At 45.5% G+C, this 18038-nt stretch overlaps 2 protein-coding genes across 2 annotated transcripts; one reads left to right on the top strand and one right to left on the bottom strand.

Annotated features, from left to right (window-relative positions):
* The first annotated feature begins 2846 nt into the window (after positions 1-2846).
* GRPEL1 (GrpE like 1, mitochondrial) lies at positions 2847-9479 on the top strand. The gene is made up of 4 exons (XM_080373482.1): positions 2847-2992; positions 3943-4111; positions 5649-5730; positions 8090-9479. The coding sequence occupies exons 1-4, from the start codon at positions 2919-2921 to the stop codon at positions 8434-8436; spliced, it is 672 nt and encodes a 223-aa protein (XP_080229608.1). The 5' UTR covers positions 2847-2918; the 3' UTR covers positions 8437-9479.
* Positions 9480-11878: 2399 nt separating this feature from the next.
* On the bottom strand, positions 11879-18014 carry TADA2B (transcriptional adaptor 2B). Its single transcript, XM_080373463.1, has 2 exons — positions 16944-18014; positions 11879-15887 (listed from the first exon to the last, which is right to left on the bottom strand). The coding sequence occupies exons 1-2, from the start codon at positions 17970-17972 to the stop codon at positions 14895-14897; spliced, it is 2022 nt and encodes a 673-aa protein (XP_080229589.1). The 5' UTR covers positions 17973-18014; the 3' UTR covers positions 11879-14894.
* Between the last annotated feature and the right edge of the window lie 24 nt (positions 18015-18038).

Here is an 18038-nt window from a genome sequence, read left to right on the forward strand (position 1 = left end):
AATTTTCAAATTATAACAAAAATTCCCTTGTGCTCTCTAAACAACTTTCTTGTAATGTACTAAAAGATTACTACCCTTAATCTGTAGTTGTGGAAATGAGGTTAAATAATTGCACAAGACCACAAAGTGAATCACTAGAGGAACTGGGAATTATATCCAAATTACCTGATTCTATCACTAGTTCACAGAAATTAGAGGTTAAAGTAACTTGTAACCACATCAAGTTGAAAAGTGGCAGCTGGTTAATGTTTTAGAAATCAAGGTAAGCATTACTTATCATCAAATCATATTCAAACCCAGTATTTATGTGAGGAGCAAAAAACCACTTGGTATTGAGAGGACTGCTCCAGAACAAAACTGTTCTTGTTACTGAACGTCTGTGACTGCCAACCAGGTCAGGCAACAGATGCTGAATACTCATTAGTTGAGTTTAAAAAAAAACAAGCAACAACCCACTAGGTGGCACTACAATTAAACCAAAACGGACTGAAATCGTGTAAATCAGAACAAAGCATGAAAAAGCCTTTTTTTTTTTTTTTTTTTTTTGTCACAGCTAGACAGTACTAAAAGCCCATATCAGTCATGATGAAACAAGCTCCACACACACTTGCATGCTCTTCTTTTGTGCTGCATATGCTATTTACTCTTGACCCATCAGTATCTGTGCTAGCTGCTGGTTTTTCTGGACAGCTGTTCAAATTGAGAAAATCACAACAAAATTCATTTTGACTGTGAAGTATCTTGAAAATTTGCTTGCTAAAGGGCTATGAACTGTCATTTGGGGTAAACTGGTCCTAATAGAAGACAGAACTTGTTTCAGAAATCTCAAGCACAAATGTTTTTTAATAAATGATTAATGAGACATGCTGGCAATGGGCTTTTCTAAACCTTTTGTTACCAATTCTGTGATTTTGCGATCAGTCATTAATCAAGCACAACTTCCAAAGATGGTAGGCAGAAGAGAATGAAGAAAGGCTGAAATAGGAAGCTACATACTGAGTGTCAGAGAAAAACAACTGAAAAGAAAGATGAGACAGGTAAACTGCTTGTCTAGGTTTTGTAAGGAACCAATAATCTTTCCAGGAAACATTTTAAAAACAATGGACCCAAACATCCACATACCTTCTCAGTCTCATTTCTTTGTGACTTTCTGTGGCTATCACCTTTAATAGCTGTTTCTATTTTTCTCCTTGTTCTCTCTGATCCTTCCTCAGCATTATCAGCATCTTCAACAGATTGCCTCAACTACTTCTTTCAGTATTTCTGATGACAAAGGTTGGAATTTGTGGCTTATCTGCCTTCCAGAAAGCAGATACTGCCAACACTACAGCCACTCTGTGTATGGACAGCACATGGCATAGACCCTTTTGCTTTGCTGTGTTCTGCACAGGCAAGCTGTTGGACTGTACTATCGTCACATGACAAAACAGCGATCACCAAAACATAAAAACCACAGACTGCAAAAACATGTGGTTCTTTTCTTAGAGCTGTTGTCTGTTGTTACCAAAGAGTGTTTCTTGGTATGCTTTAGCTCTTCCAAATCTCACAGGAAGAGAAATCCACGCCCATGTAACTGTAAGAGACAGCAAGAATCCTTGGGATCTAACAGTTGTCACAGTATGAGGCCACCAACCTTGTTACACCATTTATCCTGCTTTCTGCAGAGGCCGTGAAGCAGTAAGTCATAAGACAGCAAACCTGCCAAATAAGAGTGCACTCTGACAAAGTTTGATCGAACTTAGCAAGATCCTAACTTCTGCAGGATTCTCATGTGGCAAGCCAGAAAGGTCTTCTGAGGCTTCTTTTTCAGTAATACTTTAATGATGCACTTGAATATAACATTTTCTGAGAATCTGGATTATGGAATCTGCATCTTATCTATCCTTCAGATTTTGTTTGGAAAGTGTACAAATGCATGCAAAAATCAGGTCGACAGCTGGTGTTCAGGCATCTGTGAATAATCTAGCACTCACTGTATGATAAATGCGTGACCTTGGAGGCGTTTTTTTTTTTTCCTTTTTAACAAGATTATGACAAACTAATTGACAACACTGCCAAAGAAGTCATCCCAGTATCACCAAGCAGGGTTTCCACAACCCCCAGCTATGACACTTGCACAAACAGGTTGCACATGCAGGTGGCCAAATTTGGAGGCAGTGAATTAACAACATTATCCCTTTTAATGAAAGCTCAACATTTTAGATCACAAGCACATATACAGTTGTAGGGAGCGTGTATAGACAGGTGATGAAAATCTTGGCGGAGGTTTGCAGACAAAACTATTGATGGATGCTACGATGTATTTCTGACAGTGGTCAGTAGTAACCGGGTTATTCAGCAGTTAGAAACACAACGAGCTGCGATTTTCAAAATTTTTCAGTCACAATAGAGATGTGGATGGATTATTTGCCTGGACGACCGGCAGCCACCAAACTCTCTCCAAGTTGCACTGACACGTTCTGACAGGAAAATACTGGCACCTGCCCTCGGCCAGTGCCCTGCTAACTCCTGCAGGCTCTGCGTCCCCGACATTATGCTTTAACACCCTGCGGAGAGGCGGCAACCACCCGGCGGGACCCACGCTCAAGACGACAGCGACCCGTCCCCAACCTCCTCCACACGACAAAATGGCGCCGGCCCCGTCCGCCCGCCCGCCGAGCCTGCGGCCACGCCCCCCCCGCGTGTCACTTCCCGGCACGAGGCGGGGCGTGGAGAGCGCCCCCCAGCGGGGCTCCCCGCAGCGCCCCGGAAGAGCTACTGTCCCCACCTCCCGCCGCGCCTGCTCGGCCCGAGCGTGCATCCGCGCCGCGGCTTGGTTCTGGGCCGCGTCACTCTCAGCCTGGCCGCTCGCTGATTGGCGGCGGCCTCTCTGTGGCGCGGCGGGGCGGGTTGAGGCGGTGGGTGGGCAGGAAGGCGCTATGGCGGCGGCGGTGGCCCAGTGCGTGCGGGGTGCGCTGCGCCCGCGGTACCCGCTGTTGGGCTTCTCCCTGAGGTGAGGGACGCGCCGCGCCCCCCGGCCTGCGTCGGGCACGTCGGGATGGGTGGGCGTCCGGGGCCGCCTCGCCATCGCCCGGCCGGGCCGGGCCGGGAGGAGAGCGGAGCGGAGCGCAGCGCGCTGGGAGCTTCAGCCCCCGCGCCCCGGCCCTCCGGCTCTGCGCCGGGGAGCGCAGTGCTACGGCCGGGACGCGCAGGTGCCGGCCCCCGCCGCCCTTTGCTGGCTTCCCTTACCCCCTCCCGGGAGAGCGGCCCGTCCGGGCATCGCGGGGCCCTCCTGGCCCCGTCTGGAGCCCGAGAGCCTGCAGGCCCGACGTCTTGCTGTGGCATGCAGGGACCTGCGGCCTGTTGTCATTGCGGCACTGATCCACCCGCCTCGTCCGTGAAGCCGTTTACTTGGGGAGCTTAGCTAGTTCAGCCTAAGAAATGTTAGGAAGGGATAGATAGGCCTTTTCGTGGAGGCTGGCCCGTTCTTGGTATTTTTGTGATAGAGCAGTGGCACTGAAGGTGCTTTTCTGTTGTTCCCCAGCAATCGGCAGCAACCCACTGTTCCCGGTGGTGTGTTTGTTGCAGGTGATTGCATCACGTAAACTGGATTTGCTTCCTGAGTATTGGGCTGAAAACGAGCTCATATTCCCCTTAAAAGTGCTGCAGCTTTATAAACTGAACATAATGGACACTTGCACTGAATATAATGGACGCTGTTGCCCAGCGGTTGTTGTTACCTCACAGCAAAGTTATTTTCTCTTAACAGTGTAGACGGTCTAAGTTCAGTTACTTCTGATGCAAGGTTCTGCAAACAGTTTTCACAGACTTAGAATTGTTGTATGAATTTTTGGTTTAATGTGAGAATTTTGTAGATATTGACGTGTCAGAATGCTAATATCTAATGCTAATATCTTACAAAGTAAGCAACTCATTAATATTGTCCACACGTTTTTGTCTCAGGACTTCTCCACGACTGCTTTGTGTAGCAACACAACAGAAAAATACAGGTCAGAACTTGGAAGAGGACCAGAGTCAGAGCCAAAATGAGCAGAAGGTTGAACCCAGCTCTGCTGAAAAAATGTTAACTGAAGAAAAGGCCAAACTAGAACAACAACTGAAGGAAGTTACTGTAAGTGTCCCTTTGTTATCAGGTTGCATGCCTTACAAACTGTAAACCTAAGCGTATTCATTATGGGTTTTCAGTGCACAATCTGGATACAGTTGTGTGATTTCTTTAAACTTAAGAGTAGATGTACTGCAAGACCTGAGATGAATGTCTGGTCCAAAATTAAAATTTTGGATAGTTTCTTTCCAATTTTTGGATGGAATTGGACCTTCTCTAGCTGGAAAATTTGTTACTGAGTTTCGCTGACTTCAGTTAGGTTTTGCTCAGTGGAGAGATAATTTGAGGGGTAACTTTTTGAAGCTCATGCAAGGGTTTGAGTGTGTCTTCCATGTGTGTATTTGCATATGCCAAGAGCAGGCTTTCTGAAAACAAGTGCTGACTTTTCAAAGGTGGAGGTTAATGATTCTTTGCTTTTATATAGTAGTGTACTTGTTACATATTATTTAGGAAGTGAAAGTTTCAAACCTTCTTTGTTGGGAAGCCCTTCAAACACACAGCTCAGGCATCACGTTCCCTCTGTTGCCCTAATGTATTTTGGATTCTCTCCCATGCAAATGCAGCAGAGGGTGAAGGATGCCCTTTAAGGTGCGAGGCATGGATTAAATAAAGGTGTTGCTTTTCTGGATGAGTGCTTTATATAAAATGTCACTGTTGACCATTTGAGACTTTGACAGGTAGCTCAGAACCTTCTATAGAAACAGCACCTATGGATCATAAGAGGATTTAATTTCATTTCTGTTGCCCTTCCCAAAGCACTGAAGGACAAAGCTGAGATGCCATTTAACATCTCAGTTGACAGCACTTGCTGCTGGCTACTTAATGTGGCTCTTCAGTCAACTTGTTGACTATTTTTATTCTGTTTTGAGATTATTCATTAGCATGTGAAGGTCAAGCATATTCAGAGTGGAAGTCCAACATGGAGTTCTGGCTTAGGTGGTGAAGCACTCAACTTGAAGTGCCTAAGTTTATTGAATTTCATTCTTAGTACATCTCCTGCTAGATGGCCATATTGCTAGGAATAGACCAAAACTTAACCTGATCAACAGATGAGTTAGACTTCACAGTTTGTAAAGTTTGAAAAAAGTGGAGGATGGTCTGTCGTATGTATGGAGAGGGAAGAGATGGTTTGAAAGACGTGGCTGACTTGAATCTCTTTTGCCATAGTGTCAAAATACCTTATGACTAAGGAAGGCTTTCTGTGAACACACATCAGAAAGAGCAGAAGTCTTTGGTTTGTAAAACTTGAGTAGAGTTAAAAATTTATTCCAGCTGAACTGTTGACAAATACTGAGAGTCTGGAAACCCATCTTATTTCCTTTCCCTCACTTCTGTTTGCACTAAAGTGAAGCAAACATCTGCCTCTGTAGGAAGGATGCTGTGGTAATTGGCATGTTGTCTTCAGATTACTCTTTAGATGGTAGGTTTATGCTATGTAACTGTTTAAAATACTCTTTTATACTGAATATGCTGGTTTGAATTATTGTCAACTACCCAACCACTGGGAATTAAATCTCTTCTGTTACTGGTTTTTCTTCTTTAGGACAAGTACAAGCGTGCCTTGGCAGATGCAGAAAACGTGAGGCAAAGAAGCCAGAAACTGGTAGAAGAGGCAAAGTTATATGGTCAGTGAAGGCTCCTTTTGTGCGTATTCATAAGACCCAGGAAATACAAAGCTTGACAAGTTGTACTTGCCAGTGATTCTGACTGCTTGGTTAAAAATTATATGTGAGGCATAGAGGTTTGAATGGTTCCACACTTGCATCAGGATTGTAATCATCTTGCTAGACAAGGGCAAGACTTAAACTGCTAAAGTCAACAACTTGAAATGGTCTTTTAAATTTGGTATGTGATTTCCTATGTGTGCTGCACTAGTAGGTTTTCCAGTAAGGGTTGCAGCCTGAAGGTCTCAGAACTGACTGCAAAAAACTGAACCAAGAGCACGCAATACTAGCTTTCCTTCTGGTTTGGTTTTGTCTTGGCGTTTGTTTTGCGTTTGGTTCTTCTTTGCTTGAGTTTTTTCTTTTTTATTTAGCCTTTTATATTTGAGTAACTTTTCTGTTCTGTTGAAGCATTCAAATAGAAGTAATACCTTAAGATGGGTGGATTCTTTTCAGTGGTAGGATTATATAATATAAAATAATACAAAAATATAATCACTGGCTATGAGGAGTGCTAGAAACATCTTTCTTGAAGAGCCAGGCCACTGACATCTGATTGAGCTTTTTGACAGTTCAGACATCTGTAAAACAGAAATTGTATGCAAATACAGAACAGTGCTGTATCATCTTGGTGTTTAACTGTCACTGTCTTGAAAAATGAGTTGGTCTTTTTTGCCACACACTATACACAGCTGTATAGTTTTAATTCTGAGTACAGAAGTTTTAGTTTCTGAATACAGGGTCTTCAGTTAACGTGTACTGTAAGAAAAAGCATTTCTTAGTTACATAACCATGTACCAGTTTCATGGATGTTTGAATGCTTCATCCTGAAGTTGATTTTTCGTAAGTATCATTTCACTGATGTGCAGAAGGACTATGTCCTTCTATTTAGTGCAGAAGGACTCTGAGTCGTGTCTGAGCTCAGAAATGATACAACAGAAATAAATACTAAAATAAAATTTCTTGTGAAAACTAAGTTACAGATAATCTTCATGATTCTAAGTTTTATCATTTGTGTATGACTGCTTTTTCTGTTGGAGGAAGAGAAGATAATTTCTGAGACTTGCATAAATTCACAGAGATGCAGTCACAGACATCTGCAGAGATAAATTATGCAAAAAAAACCCTCACCAACCCCAAACCAAAACAAATCACCTCCTGAAGAGTTTGGTTATTTGGTTTGATCCAGATCACTAGACAATTGGTTAATCTATGTTTGGGACACTTTGGCCTTAACCACAGTTTTAATTCAAAACCTCAATTCATTTGTTTGTATTTTTAGAACTACTTGGACAGTATTAGTTACTGTTCTGTAAGAGCTTAAGTCTTTATGTAGTTGTGCAGTTGTTGAAGTGACGCTTTCGTAAGAAGTAGCTGATCCCTATAGATCCTGCAACATGCTTCTGTAGTTCAGGGGTTTTTGTTTGTTTAAATTGAAGACTTGTCCTCTGATAACGCTCGTGCTGCTTTTTGGTAAGGAAAAAAACATCTGAAATGTGAGCTAGAATTAAAAAGCAGTCTGTGGCTAAAAAAGGAAAGAACAAGGCTACCAAAATGCAGTGCAGTTTGTCATTGGCTTACCTCTATAGAAGTGTGTTGTTCTACTGAATGGTTTTGTTTTTTCATGATTTCTAGAGATAGTTTTGTCTTAAGTGAGATTAGTCCAAGTTCTTTTAGTGTGAGCCAGAGAACCAGCTTCAGGACATGGACTATTGTTAAAGAATTGCTCAATCTTTACAAGGCACAGCTTCTGACTCTATAAAAGTGGTTTGTAGTGGGAGGGAGAGACGTGAGTTCTTTTGATTCAGGGAAGAATCCCTGTTCATCTCTTGGACTCCTCATCAGTCTGACTTCATGCTTTTTTTTCCTGCAAATACTTTTGCATATCAAACTAAAGGGTAGGAATAGGACAACATAGTACTTTGAACTGTAGGTGAATCCCAGGATGAGAAAGACATGAGGAAACTACATTAAGGCATCTGAAGATTTTGGTAACTTTGGTTAGAATTTTGGCTGTTAATGTCAAGTCATCAGCATAGCTCTAGCTCTTGTAAGTATTAAGTTGTAATACGTTTTTTCCATAGAACTAGAGGAGGCGGTGTGGATTTCAAGATACCTGTAATAGTTCTGTATCATCAAGTGAAATTGGGAAGGACACTTTACCCCAAATTTTTATAGTATCACATCTCTCGTAAAAATGTTAAAGAGTACAGATTATTGCTGTAGGGTTTGGGGTTGTGGGGATTTTGTTTTTTGGGGGCGGTTTAATGCTTGTTCCCCTCAGTGGACTAATCCCATTCCCTTCTATTTTATTTCTTTTTAGGGATTCAGAGCTTCTGTAAGGACTTACTAGAAGTTGCAGACATTTTGGAGAAGGCAACAGAAAGTGTTCCAAAAGAAGAAATTAAGGATGAAAATCCTCACTTGAAGAGCTTATATGAAGGTCTTGTCATGACAGAAGTACAGATTCAAAAAGTGTTTAAAAAACACGGCCTGCTCAGACTGAATCCTGTCGGAGCCAAATTCGATCCCTACGAACATGAAGCACTGTTCCATGCTCCCATGGAAGGGAAGGAGCCTGGCACTATTGCATTAGTATCCAAGATTGGCTATAAGCTGCATGGGCGTACACTACGGCCTGCCTTGGTGGGTGTTGTGAAAGACGCTTAGCTGCTTAATTTGAGAATTTAAAATGCCATACAACTATTAAACAGCTGGATGGTTTTTCTCTTACACCATGCTTTCCTCATTCCTCTGCCCTCTCAGAGGTTTAAATGAATTGGTTGAGGTCTCCCAGTGAAAATGAAGCAGCCCATGAAACTCTCCTGCTTAGTGGCCTCCAACATCACTGTTCTGTAAGCTCTCTTCTTAAGTGTGAAATACAAGAGCCATTAAGCTCTGTGATGGTTTAGATTAGGTAACATTTTTTACAACTATTGCTACCGAAGGTGCATTAAATGGAACGGAATGAAACACAAGAATTTTGCAATCTCACGCTTATCACTGTGTGTAGACTGCAAATTCAAATGGTGGTTCACACACTTCCTTTTATTCTGTAGAATCTAACATGGCAGAAGTGGCTGAAATAGTACAAATAACCCATTTTCTGCAAGCATCCATCAGCTTTTAAACACTGACGTGATAAATGCCCTTTTTAGTCTATTAAAAAATAACTTCTCTCAACAACTGAAATTGAAACCTTTGTGAATTCTGACCTGTAAATAAAAGGAAATGTAGGCTAGACATATTTTGTAATTACTCAACCCTTTTTGTCTGTACTAATGTTGACTCAAGAAAACCATCTAATACTTGTATGGCATTGAAGTACCAATAGAATTTATCCTATCTCTGGATTTTTAATTTAATATTGTATAAATTGGTTTAATCAATTTTGATAGTCTTGTAACTTCCAAACTTTACAATCAGTTTGTTATGCAAACTGTAGTTACAACCCTGTTGAAAGTCAGAATACCCAAAGAAGCGAGCAGCTGAGAGTTTGGTATATACTGTCTTTTAGAATTACATAAATAATTGCATGTAAGTGGCTCAAACAAAAATGTGAACTTAGTTTCATTTTAATTTCTTGCATTTACTCAGCTTGGATCTTAGGTTGCAACAGAACTTCTCCCATGTGCAGCCCTTGCCGTATCTAACTCCACCTGCTGCTCCCAGTCCTGCAGAATCAGGCTAAAATACAATACGTGATTAACTGAGTGCTTTGTCCTATGTTTGTCTGGTCACATGGATAGCAGTGGTGGAACTTGGCAGATTACACCACCGACAAAGCATCTGTCCTCTTGTATCCTCAAAGCCCATACATTTAACACACAGGACAGAAATTTCAAACTTGGCATGTTACTAGGGCCTGATAAACAGTAAGTACTGCTGAATTTTTCACCCTTGTTTCTGGTTGTCTTGGATTAAGTTCTTACCTTAAGGTCAAGTATCGATTATTTTTCTTGGTTCAGATGCAGAGTTTCAAACAGCTTACTTGAACACCAGACCTACTCACGGTGAGAAGTGATGACTTGCTCTTTAAGACCTTTTTCTCAGTGCTGGTTTGCCTCATGGGAACCAGTTACATAGGAACAACCTAAGTGCATACTGCTGTTCAAGGGTTAGTCATGTTTAAGGACTCATTCTTTCTTCTCAACTCAGAAAGAAAATCAATGCTTTGACTGGGCCAGGGAGGGAGAGTAATTTTTGGTGCATGTGAGAAGACAAATACAGTGTTAATTTTTCTAAACTAATCATGTACAGGGATCAAAATGCAAAGATTGAATGTAGAACTACAGTGGGGCAGGGGGTGCTAGTGGGGAAGAGGTTTCCATATACTTAAGTGAATTTGGAAGTAACTTCTTTCCATCTGGGTTAGAGCACGCTGTAGCTGTCTGAAGCAGGATTGAAGAAGTGCACTTTTTGATTTCTGGGCACGTTACGTTACAACACAGAGACATGTCCATACTGGACAGAGCCCAACAAAGAAGAGGGGACTCAGAGGGGTTGCGAGGCACTGGCACAGGTTGCCCAGAACAGCTGTGGATGCCCCACCCTTGGCAATGTTCAAGGCCAGGCTGGATGGGGCTTGGAGCAACCTGGTCTAGTGGAAGGTGTCCCTGCCCATGGCAGGGGGGTTGGAACTAGGTGATCTTGAAGGTCCCTTCCAGCCCAAACCGTTCCATGGAACCCATGCTCCACTGATATGCCATAAAGGGACTAGCGTCAATTTATCTACCTTTTAAGAACTGTCATGTGTTATTCTACCCTCTTCCAACCCATCTGGCCTTAAACTAAATCTAGTAACAACTTCATTCATATAGAAGTTTTTTCCCATAGGGATTAAAACAAAGGGACAGCTTCCTCCCTAGCAGATTAAAGAATTTGTTAATGAGCTTCCCAGCACCTCACACAAACTGTATTTTTTTCCACTATGTAACTTCATTCAGGGTGTTTTTAACCCGTTACTGTTAAATGTTTAGCTCAAGACTCAAACTACTACCTTTAAAGCTGGTAACTATCTCATTTAAGTGGTTCCTTGTTGTTGGCCTGCCCTGTCAGAGAGGCTTTCAGCACTGAGAGCTTCATTCTTTACTGAGAGCACCTGTGTGTTCTGCCATACAACCGTAAGAAGCACTGAAGAAATCAAAGCGGGAGCTGGTTCTGAAATGTAAGCATAAGAGCAGCCAACAAAGCTACCACCACTACCTCTGCTTTAGTCATTTCATGAAGACCATTTCTCTGCCCTCAGAGAAGGCATTCTTCATTCATTTTTGTTTCTTCATTTTTGTTTCTCTTCTTTAGCTAAAATGCATCTCCACTTGTTACTTGAAAGACTGGAGCCGCTTTCCTCATTACACAAGCTAGGTTGCCATTAAATCAATAATGGAAAGAAACTTTAATACAAGTTTATTTACCAATATACAATGCAAAAACCTAGTAAAATGATGTGTGCACAACATCAGTTAGGTTTTACATGGTTTCAGCACAGGCATTTGTGTGTCTGGCACAGCTACACCAGGACACTATTCAAATGAGTGCAACATTCCCTTTAAGGAAGAATCTGATGAGCTGAACATGCTCCCCAGGTACCTTCTTTCACAGTATTTAATGTGTCATCACTTAAGAGCAACTGGGGCACATGCAAAAACATTTTGCGAGAAGAGAGTAAACCAGAAGGCTAAAGAAGTCCATTACAGTTGCAAAGAAATTCGATGCAGCCGCTGCCCAGGACAGTAACGGCAGAGTGCTTAGTTTGTGTGATTTGCAAGGCAGTTTATGGTCAAAGACTGGTGCAAACCTACTAACGCTGTTCTTAATGCTTGCTGGGACTGCAACAGAACATGGGGCAGAAGGGTTTGTATCCAGAAAACTCTGTTAACAAACCCTTCTGCACTAGGTAGTACACAGAGAATGGAGATTAATGCTCCCTTGTTACCTAATGAGCAAATACTACTGGAAAACATCACTGGAACTGGACTGATTGAAGTAAACATACAGCATTAAAACAGACTTATTGCTGCCTCTTATCAGTAGCAGAAGATCAGTATTTTGAACAGCTTATGGAGTGTCACTTTTTCATAGGCGTACGTCAATGCTGTTAGGACAGATGCTATAATTAGCAATATCTTTAATTAGAAAAGTAAAGAGCGTTAAGCATATAAAACACCTTTTCATTAGCAACATGAAGGCTAGGTTATTTGTACAGTACAGGAAGCACTTCCAGATCAACACAAGATACATTTCCTATGTTTTTTATCAGCCCCTTCACTACAGAAGAGAAGCAGCACAGCTCTAGTGCTGGATTAACATAACTGCATCTCAACTTAACAAACAAAAAAACAGCAGCTCATAATGAAGGAATGCTTAGACTAAATCAGTTCCACATTAAAATACGAACAGCAGCATCCTCTAGTGCAAGTCACCTTTAAAATTAAAAGCATAGCTGACAATGAGACACTGCTTCTAGGGAAGCCCTTTCCAAGGGTCTAGTATTTGCTAAAGCAAACATTTACCACCTTGAATTTGCTTGCAAGTATAAAATAAATATTGATATCCATATTTCATACATTAAAAATACTTTATTTTACATTCATTTTGATGTTCAATAAGTTACGTCTAGCACCAAAGAAACATTTTGGAGGGACTGAGGAATTAAGAAACTACAAAGTGTAAATGCAGAATTCACTTCAACTTTTAAATGACTCACTGGTGCCTAGATAATTTTATTTTTAAGTTATTGTTCAGATAGGCTTTAGACTATTGCTTCAGTTAGATGTGCCAAAATAGCATAGAAATATTTAAAAAAAAAAATCACAGATTTGAGGGGGAAAAAAAACCCAACACAAAGAAACCCTAGTTATTTTAAACTCCCAGCTACGTGCACAGCTGAGGCTCCTGAACACTATCAGCAATGGTATGTTATGGCAGTTAGGTAACAAGTTACAGGAAGAACCAAATTGCATAACTAGAATACGAGAAAGAAAGGCCAAGCTTCCTTTCCACAGTAGGACAGAGAAAATAACCAAGGGTTTATACCTTATGAACTTGTGTGCTCTTTGTACGTGCAGACAGGGTGGAAGTGGGTCTTAAAGCTACTCAGCACATTGCAGTTAGTTCCACTGCTGCCAAGGAGAGACAGATTTGTCTCAAGTATTCCACAACAAGCCACTTACAGGTAAGCCCAACAAAGTATTACATCCAAGAGGACATAGCCCTTACCTTTTCTGAAGGGACATAACATCACAAGCTCAAAAGAAAAAGGCACTAGAGTTTTGGTTTTTTTCTTCCTCAGAAATGCTGGCTTTGTAATTGTACCCCTTTTATTCTAAACTCACTGCTAACACTATTTTGGTAATGCTGGATGTATGAACTAAACCCCAGTTCTGCTCAGTATACCTCTGCCAAGTTGCAGAATCAAATACTGTTTTAAGATGTTGTGGTATCCTCACTGACTACAGCCCAAAGCATCAAACCAAGAAGACATTTTCAGTGCCTGCACTTGTTCTGAAGCCAGTCACGTTCCGTGTTTTGGCACACCTGCACTCCAGACCTGCGAGCTGGCCTCCGCTCACAGCTTCCTGCTCTGGACACGACCAGCAGAGAGGCTTAGGCACAAGTAACACGGTGCCATCTGCTACGTAGCAACCACCTTTTTTTTTTTTCATTTGGCTGAATACCAGCTTGGGGAATTTAAGGATGAAGTGAGCATAACAATCCTTTTCCAGTCCTCCCTCAACATCTTCCCCTTAATCAGCAGATCTTACCAAAAGAGCACTGTGGATCTGGCATTTCTGTCACACGCTGCCTTACGTCGCCAGCTGCCGCCCGTCTCAAGCAGCTGGTTCAGACAGCAGTCGTTAAAGAGTTGTGACGAGTTACCTCTCAAGGTGCTCTGCTCTCACTGGAGCGGGCTGCATGCACAGTTCTCCTATTATGTCAGGAATTTCAACTTCGGTGCGGTTAGCCTGGCCTGTGTCAAGGCACACACAGTCAGAACCCTGTAAGGGCTTGGTTTACGGCTCCATACTTGGGAAGCACGTTAGCTGTGCATTTTGACCTAACGCGTATCACTTTGCATTTTTGTTTTTAAAAACCAATCTCTGTGATCACTCTGAGAATCTTGCTCCCTTTCCCTGTCCTTCCCAATCAAATTCATAGGAGGAAGCTACACCCCCTCAGCCCATACAGAGACTGGAGAAGGAGCAGGCTCCCCCCACAAAAGAAAGTGATTTTGCTGTGTGAGGCTTCCAACCGGCACACCCCCACTGGCTGCCTATCTTCCCAAACCCCATTTCCCAAATCAGACTCTTGATGGTAGTGCTGACCCCTCCCCCGGAACAGCACCACAGCTGCCCTGTAATATTGCGGCTTTGCTGCTAAGTAGTTACCAATGAAGCTCCAGTGCCCTCTGTTTCAGCAGAAACTCAAGTCAAAGCTACACCCAAATCAGCCGGGTGCCAGGGTAGCTCTCCAAGAAGCCTCTCCACAGCACAAGCATCTGAAGGCATCTCACCCACCACATTTCTTGCCTTCCACTCCCTGCCATGGCTCATGCCTGCTGTATTCTCGACAGAAACTCTCACTCTGCTGTCCCAGCATCTTGGCTATAGTTACTAAGGAGAATGTTCCCAAAGTTTAGCAATGGTCACAAAAATCCCCGCTCACTCTGCTCCTGAGCTCAGGACTTTCGTAAGCTTCACTTTGCTGCCAGCATTACACCAAAAAAAAACCACAAAACAAAGGGAGGAGAAAGTTTCCAGCAAATGAAACTATCTCCCACCTTCAAAGAAAAGCAAGGATTACACTGATATTTATCCAACAGTAAGGAGTAAAGTAACTACTCCAGGACTACTGGATTCGAGTAAGTTCACATGAAAGAAAACTGCTCTAATAATGTACCAAAAGCAGTGAAATTCAATGTAGAAGTTTCACAATGAAGTACTTTCCATGATCCAAAGCAAAAATCTGTTTGAACCATGGATGACGAACACTGTGGGGGTTTACGTATTTGCTTTTTGTTGTTGTTTAGGTGACATAATTTCTGTATCTTTGGGGAGGGAAGGAAAAAATAACTGAGTCCTTGAGGCTGTAATGGGCCTCTGCTGCGTTTTTTTCAGGTCAGCCAAGTTTCATGAAGCATCCCTGGATATCCAACCACTTTCTGTTAGAAAATTTAAAATCCTTTTCTTCAGTACCTTATCTAAGTAACTGGGAAGGCGACTCTTTGAAGGAATTCCTTGTCTTTTTTGGAGATGGTCTTTAATGATTATAGTTTTTACAGTCACATAACGTGCAGGAGTCAAATTTAGAGAGCTGCAGAGCACCTTTTCCCTGTCCGATAAGAGTTCAAAGCCAGGCAGGTTTTCAATGGCAGCGAATTCACCTTCTTTACCATCTTCTTTCCCTCTCTTAGAACTAGCTATGTTTTTATTCTCCTTCCTCTTTTCCCGTTTATGCCTGGCTGCCTCATATTCTGCCGACTCTTCCATTTTGGTGATTCCGTTTCGACGATACCGCTGCAGTTCCCGAATCTTTGCTCGAAGAATCCTCTCCTTGTGCATGTTCTCAAAGAAGTCTTCAAACTCCTTACAAGACATGAACTGGTACAGAGGCCTCAGTTTCAGCCTCAACTCCTTCTCTTCTTTCGTGATCTTTCGTTTGGGAGCTTTCTCCTTGTCCTTTTTGTCCTTCCCCAGAAAGGCTGGCACCAAGTTATAGTCTCGTGCAATGTTCTTCCGCCGTTGCCTCTCCTTGAGCTTCCTTACATACATGTCTACGTGAGCTCTTTTTAACTCTATTTCCACATCATCATCATCATAGTTCACGGAAAGGCCACTGATCAGAGTCTCCGCATCCTGATCGTATTCGATCTCATAGTCATCCCGAAGCGGCATGTATCCCAACTGCTGCTGTTCAGCTACTGATATGTCCAGCGGTGGGAGCGGTGTGGTCAAGCTAGGAGAAAGCGGGCCACCACTGGGACACGTGTGATCCGTGACTCTGTTTGGAATAGTGTCCGGGATGCAGGCTTTTCCCAGGTTGCCATGGATATACATGCTCACATAGTGTTCCATCACCTCCTGAGGAGTTCGGGATGCTCCCACGTGAGCAGCCATGTCCTCCTAAATGAAAATAAGGAGGAGTGATAAAATGATTCCCATTACATCTCCAGCGTAACGTGCGCTCAGGTAAGAGCATGGCAGCTTCTTCCCTGCTCCTTCAAAAGCTGACTCGCAACACCTAAACTTCTCTAGACATACTGAAATTAGCCACATTTCCATCAGATCTGCATTTTTAGGTACAGGTTAAGTATTTACGAGTGCATAGGGGCATGCAAGCCGTTTACAGAAACGCCAGTAAGGCAAGCTGCATCAGATCCTCTGGGCACAGGACACTGGATCCACATGGCAATTTCTCAGCATCTGTTGTTCTCTCAGTCAGCTGAGCATCACCAAGAAGGTTTCTAAGTCCCAAGCCAGCACCGAGACAACTAAGCTGTTTGGATTTTGCTCATTTGTACTGCATTGTTGAAGTACTTTTAAAGCAACCCAGAAATAAAGATAGTATTTACTCTTTTTCTAGTTATTAAAGAACTAAAACCAGGCCACCACGACCACAAACTTTGAGATTTTGAAAGTCTTTGCGTTCAATGAAACAAAACATGATGAACTAACAGTTACAGAACCAAACAACGATGCTTCTCACCGCTGCTTTTTGAACGCGAGCCTGACTGTACGCGGGCACGGAGGGCAAGTGGCCGGTTCCCTGGGACCTACCGACGGGCCAGGACGAACGCTGAGGGTGTGAGATGTGCGCCCTGCGCAGGCGGGGGGAAGGTGCCGGCCGGGGCCGCGGCCAGCAGCAGCCCCCGGCAGCCCGCAGCGCTGTCACGGAGGGGCAGCTCTGCCCGGCAGCTCCCGCGGGGCCCCCCCGAGGCTGCTGCCTGCGCGGGACGGGGACACGGGGACACAGCGCCGGGGCCGCCGGCCAGCCCCGCGCACGACCCCCGCCGCTGCCAGCCCCGCGGGCTCCCCTCAGCCCAGGCCGGTACCGGCCCCCTCGCCCCGAGCAGCGGCCGCCGCAGGAGGCCAGGGCCGGCGCTGCCCCGCCGGGGGCTGCCCGTGGCTGTCAGGGGGGACGCGGCCCCCGCCGCCCGCCGCCCGCCCCGCGGCCCTTACCCAGTTGCCGAAGCCGAACTGCTCGATGGCGTCCAGCAGCAGCTGCTCCTCCCGGCTGCTCCAGCCGCCCTCGGCCTCGGCGCCCCAGAGGGTGAAGCGGCCGCCGTCGACGAGCTGGTAGCCGTGCCATCGGCGGTGCGGGCCGATCTCGGCGCCCGCCGAGAAGCAGTCGGGGCAGAGCTCGATGTCGGCGCACTCGGTGCAGCGGAACCGCAGAGAGCTCACCTCGGCCAGGCAGTACACGCAGTACTTCTTCCCCAGTTCCGCCATCTTACCCCGCCCGCCGACCGGCCGCGCGCACGCGCCGGCACGCCCCCGCGCCGGCATCGCCAATGGCAGCGCGCCCGGAGGGCGGAGCACCGCGGCGGATGACCAATGGGCGCGGAGGGCACGGCCCTCTCCGCGGGTTCCCGGCCAATGATGCCAAAGCGCCCGGGCGCGGGGGGGATTAAACGGGACGGGCTGCGAGAATTGGCCGACCGGGATCCGTCTTCCCTCGTCGCGGCCAATCGCGGAGGCGACCCCGAGCAACCCCGCCGCTGAGTGGCCAGTGCCGGGCCAGGGGGCGCGGCCGAGCCGGCGCCACGGGGAGAGGGGCGGGGCGGGGCCGGGCCGGCCGGCGGAGCGGAGCCGAGTCCCGTTGCCCGGGCAACGGGGGAAGCGGGGAGCAGGGCGGCCGTGGAGGTGGAGGCGGCGGCGGGAGGGCCGGGGCTGGAGCCGTCCGCGGGGCCGGCGGGGCGGGGGGAGCTGAGCCCTGCCGTGCCAGGGGAGTCGCCGGGGGCTAGACGGGGCCGGGCAGCCTACGGAACCGGGGCCGGAGGAGCCGCCGGCGCCGCAGGAGGTGCCGGAGCTCTGAGAGTTGGAGGAGCAGGAGGAGCCGGGGCAGGAGAAGCCACCGGGGCCGGAGGAGCCCAAGCCCTGGGAGCTGGAGCAACAGGAGCCGCCGGAGCCCTCGGCGGCGGCGGCCGCGCCAGCAGCGCCGGGGAGGAGGCGGCGAGCGGCGGGGACGGTGCCGCGGGCGAGGCGCATCCCGCAGCGGGGACCGACGAGGCAGCGGACCAGGCACCCGAGGAGGAGCGGCGGGAGCGGGCGGCC

The sequence above is a fragment of the Falco punctatus genome, assembly GCF_963210335.1.
Source record: "Falco punctatus genome assembly, chromosome: 1".
Lineage (NCBI taxonomy): Eukaryota > Metazoa > Chordata > Aves > Falconiformes > Falconidae > Falco > Falco punctatus.